This window comes from Lynx rufus, unplaced genomic scaffold (genome assembly GCF_022079265.1).
Source record: "Lynx rufus isolate CCGP_SWC_20201006 ecotype Redwood Valley unplaced genomic scaffold, mLynRuf1.p SCAF_1, whole genome shotgun sequence".
NCBI lineage: Eukaryota > Metazoa > Chordata > Mammalia > Carnivora > Felidae > Lynx > Lynx rufus.
Genome location: NW_025814823.1, coordinates 198,333,634 through 198,338,716, shown reverse-complemented (window position 1 = coordinate 198,338,716; position 5,083 = coordinate 198,333,634). Strand labels below are relative to the sequence as shown.

Below are 5,083 nucleotides of genomic sequence, written 5' to 3'. Positions count from 1 at the left end.
AGTTTGGCTAAAGAAACTGGAAATTTAATATAGCTAAACTCTTTACTATGTGTTGACCATCTCAATATGCTTTGAAGTTCGTATTTTTTCTGAGGCTCAAACTTTTAGATGTTGAAGCTAGAATGTGAACTCAGATCTCTCTGGTGCATATATATAAAAATTATGTGTACATATACATAAAAATTGTGTGTACCTATCTAAGAATCAAAAAAATCACAAAAATTATTTCTAGATCTAAATATATATCCTTATTCTTGCATCAGGGAAGGTAGACATAATTTTTATGACCCAAGACCAACAATTCCATTTTCAAGTCATTCTTTGTTTTTTTTTTAAATTTTTTTTTTCAACGTTTATTTATTTTTTGGGACAGAGAGAGACAGAGCATGAACGGGGGAGGGGCAGAGAGAGAGGGAGACACAGAATCGGAAACATGCTCCAGGCTCTGAGCCATCAGCCCAGAGCCCGACGCGGGGCTCGAACTCACGGACCGCAAGATCGTGACCTGGCTGAAGTCGGACGCTTAACCGACTGCGCCACCTAGGCGCCCCTCAAGTCATTCTTTGTATTTGAACACATCTAAGTGGATTGGAAGAAGACGCTTAGCTAGTAAATGAAGGACTTCAGAAGCTGGTCTATCTCAGGAAATCAAACGACTCACATTATAAGGTGACATGTCTCTGATAATGCAGGACAGCAGTCAGTCCGCATCTTTTTTATCAGAATATTTAATAAATTCTTAGAATGTCCATATTCACTGACATGTATGTTCTGGTATAGATGATCTATTATAGGGGGAACTTATGTAAAAGTAACAGGTCTGGGGACAGCCCTGATGAGAGCCCTGAGCCCAGTTTCTCTTCTAACCAGGACTAGGATTACACATTGGCTATTGGAAGGGGGAAAAAAAGTTATTTTAATGGTTTACTTTCTCTAGTTGGAGCAGAAGGGCCTTCTCAGGTCTGAATCCCAGGGGATCAGGCCAATATTGAGACCACCATGTCAAGTTTATAGGAATGGCAGCACCTCAGGGTAATAGGTTCTCTCATGTTTGGAAATCTAGCTGTGCAAGATATTAGGAATAAGCTGTCTCAAGCCTTTTTTCCCAGGCTTCACCAGAGCAGGACATTGGATGAGATTAAATGGCTGCCTTTTCCAACCTGACCATATTTTTCCTGGTAACCTCCACTTTGGCACATACTGTTTTTTCAGGTAAGCAAACTTACAAGTCTTGGGAGAGAGATATCTGACAGCTTCTTAGCTGTAGAAAAGAAAAACAGTCATGTGTGACTGGGTGGGGAATATTAGACTTGACAATGCAAAGTAGGTATGAATTGGGTATCACTGTCAGAAAAGGGAGTTATTTGGAAAACCTTCCAAAATTTGAAAATGAAACAACATGCTTCTACATAATGCACGGGTCAAGAAAAATCCAAAAGGCAATTCAAAAATTTTTTTAAACACAAGAAAAATAAAACAAAATGAGTGAAAGGTTTGCTTCAAAGGAGTGCCATTACCTTCATATCCCTTTTCTTTTGATTCCATCCCATAGTCATCTTTATGGAACCAGCCTCATTGGTCTCTATCTTTCCTGTGTTACTTTTTGCTTAAACATATGTGTGCACATTGTGTCATTCCTCCTACTTTCTTGAATAGAAGACAGCACACTACAAATACCTGTTTGCAACTTGCTTTTCTCAATTTACAAATATCTTGAATATTAATACATATCAACTCACAGGGATCTCCCTCATTCTTTTATACAATTGCATAGAACTTCACTGGGTGGGTGTATCAAAGTTTACTCAACCAGTCTTCCGTGTATGGGCGTTTAGTTTGTTTCCAATATTTTTCAATCACAAACAATGCTGCAATAATCTTATGCATATGTGTTTTTGTATTGTTGGAGGTACGGCTTCAAGGTAAATTCTTTAAACTAAAAGGTATCTGATAAACTGGAAGAAAATACCTGCAACACATATCACAGATAAAGGACTAATATACCTAATATATAAGAATACTTAAAACTGAGGGAACAAATAAAAACCCAATTGTCAAATGAGTAATACGCTTGCATATGCAATTCACACACACACATACACATACCCCAAAAATACAGAAATGGATCTTTTTTTTTTTTAATTTTTTTTTCAACGTTTATTTATTTTTTTGGGGACAGAGAGAGACAGAGCATGAACGGGGGAGGGGCAGAGAGAGAGGGAGACACAGAATCGGAAACAGGCTCCAGGCTCCGAGCCATCAGCCCAGAGCCTGACGCGGGGCTCGAACTCGCGGACCGCGAGATCGTGACCTGGCTGAAGTCGGACGCTTAACTGACTGTGCCACCCAGGCGCCCCCAGAAATGGATCTTAAATCTGTAAAAGATATTCAACTTCACTTGAGGCGCCCCCAGAAATGGATCTTAAATCTGTAAAAGATATTCAACTTCACTTGGGGCGCCTGGGTGGCGCAGTCGGTTAAGCGTCCGACTTCAGCCAGGTCACGATCTCGCGGTCCGTGAGTTCGAGCCCCGCGTCAGGCTCTGGGCTGATGGCTCGGAGCCTGGAGCCTGTTTCCGATTCTGTGTCTCCCTCTCTCTCTGCCCCTCCCCTGTTCATGCTCTGTCTCTCTCTGTCCCAAAAATAAATAAACGTTAAAAAAAAAAAAAATGAAAAAAAAAAAAAGATATTCAACTTCACTATGAAAAAAAAGTGCTAACCAAAGCTATCTTAAAACACCATTTCTCACTTATTAGAAAGCCTTTCCTACATCAAGATTAAAGAGAAATCCAGCTGATCCTGGCATGGTTTTGTTTCTTATGTTCAGATGCATTTGAAGTTTATTTTCATATGTGATATGCAGTATGTATTTTCACTTTATTTTATTTCTACTAGATGAAAGTTTTTATGTTTCTTTTCTCTTCACTATATCCAGTCACTTTTGTCATTAAAAGATTCTGGTTTTTTTTTTTAGAATTATAGACAAGCATTCCATCTTTTTTATTATTTAAAAGATTGTATATGCAACTGGCATAGTCTATTCCTGGGAAGGTTGGTAGGCTTCGTGTTTCCTTTGGGAAAATTTGTAAAATATAATTCAAGTTTTCTCTTCAAACTTTAGAAATTCCAGCTTTTGGAAAGCTAGAATTTTCTAGAATATTTAAAAGATCATTTTACAATGAGAGATAAGGAAGAGCAGAACTATGATGTCTTTTCTTATTTCCCTCTCCAACAGCCAGCTGGCCACCCTGCATCCCCTGGCGACACTAGCATCTTCACACAAACTGGTTTCCCAGAGCCAGTCAGTCTCTCCAGAGCCAAGGAATCTCTAAAGCTTCTGACCATCACCCATAGTATCCTCTTTAGCTCAGCATCTTGGGCAAAACTAGCCTAATGTTTTATTTACTTTATCATATTTAATTTAAAAAATAACTTTAGGGTTGCCTGGGTGGCTCAGTTGGTTAAGTGTCTGACTTTGGCTCAGCTCGTGATCTCACAGTTCGTGAGTTCAAGCCCACGTCAGGCTCTGTGTTGACAGCTCAGAACCTGGAGCCTGCTTCCGATTCTGTGTCTCCCTCTCTCTCTGCCCCTCCTGTGCTCACACTCTGTCTCTCTCTCTCTCTCTCTCAAAAATAAATGAACATTAAAAAATATTTTTAAATAACTTTAAAGTACATATATTCATCCCAATTGTAGTGAAAAGGAAACTAAAGCCAACAAAAGTCAAGTAACTTAATGAAAATAACATAGTTTGCAAGTTATGCATACAACCCCAAGTGGTTTTTACTCTTTTCTCAGTGACATAGAAAACTTATAAATAAAGTAAGGACTGTGAAAATGAATGGAAGAATGAATAAATGGATAAAGTAGTTAACAAAAAGAATGCCACCCACAAATTCCATCGCTACAAGTTCTTTTGTATACTTTTGTGCAAAGGAGTAATTCGATTACATTTCTTTATTCAGTTAGTAACTTCAGTGGGTGAAATCATATTCCATGAAGAACTATTTTTTTAACCTATTGTGTATGTACTTTATCTGCAGAAGTCTTCAAGCCAAAAAATATAGCTAAATGGCCTAAGGTAAATTTAAATTTCTTGTTCTCAATTCTGATGCTAATCTGATCACTCTCTTGACCTGAGAGACCAAAAACTTCATGGGGGTAAACAGAACAAAAGTTTTCTATGTGACCTTGGACATGCATCTTACCCTTTCCAGACTTAGATTTAATCTCATGCAGCACAAACATTATAACAGTAAAATACATTTCTGAGCATTAAATGAAATAACACCTGTCACTTGCTCAAGGTCATAAAATTAAACAGTGGTAAATACAGAATTTATTCTTAGCCTCAATACAGAATCCTCACTCTTATCAATTTCATTTGAGCCCCTTCCCCTAGAATTTCACAAACACAGAAATATCTCTATTCACAAACTTCTTAGAATGAGTTACTGGCATTGGGACTCTAAGTTTAAATAAAAAGTTTGTATTTAGGATTTAAGTGGGTATGTGATAATGTTTATGACTTTAGGAGATGATGGATGGGTCACTGCATTTCCTGACATGGCAGTCCACCAAAAACCTGCCTGGCCAAAGCCCTGTCTTTGTAATTCTTGAAAAAGAATCAATTCACTAGTAATATTTGATATTATTTCTGTTAGGGGCAGAAGTGATAGGCCAGGAATAGACGAGGGAAAATCTACCAATTGTTATTCACATGATGTTTTGTGATATTTGCAGCCCCCGTGTAAAATGTACTACCCACAGGGTCCTTTTTATGATTCAAAATGTCCGAATATAATGTCATACGTCTGTGCTACAAACGGCCACACTTACCAGAATGAGTGTTTCTTTTGTGTCGATCAGTGGTAAGTTGAAAATAAAATAGCATCATTTTTCCCTCTATACTTATTCACAGAAATATCAAATAATCTTAGCCCAGGAGCTGGATTTACTGATGGATGAGACTTTTGAAAATAACCTCTATTGTTGATAAAAGACTGGGGACAGACTATGTATGAAGAGAACAGTCTTTCTGAAAAACTTCAGTTAACATTCAAAGTTTACTCATTAAAAAAGAA

At 37.9% G+C, this 5,083-nt stretch overlaps 1 protein-coding gene across 1 annotated transcript; it reads left to right on the top strand.

The window, feature by feature from the left end:
• Window positions 1–1,142: 1,142 nt before the first annotated feature.
• SPINK13 (serine peptidase inhibitor Kazal type 13) lies at window positions 1,143–4,874 on the top strand. Its single transcript, XM_047074652.1, has 3 exons — window positions 1,143–1,212; window positions 4,043–4,080; window positions 4,743–4,874. The coding sequence occupies exons 1-3, from the start codon at window positions 1,143–1,145 to the stop codon at window positions 4,872–4,874; spliced, it is 240 nt and encodes a 79-aa protein (XP_046930608.1).
• Window positions 4,875–5,083: the final 209 nt, after the last annotated feature.

What these genes read in the sequence shown, in the direction of transcription:
- SPINK13 (XM_047074652.1), top strand. Translation starts at nt 1,143, where the DNA reads ATGGCTGCCTTTTCCAACCTGACCATATTTTTCCTGGTAACCTCCACT. An exon ending in GGCACATACTGTTTTTTCAG is followed by an intron (nt 1,213 to 4,042) that starts GTAAGCAAACTT and finishes CTTTATCTGCAG; the next exon opens with AAGTCTTCAAGCCAAAAAAT. An exon ending in ATATAGCTAAATGGCCTAAG is followed by an intron (nt 4,081 to 4,742) that starts GTAAATTTAAAT and finishes TGATATTTGCAG; the next exon opens with CCCCCGTGTAAAATGTACTA.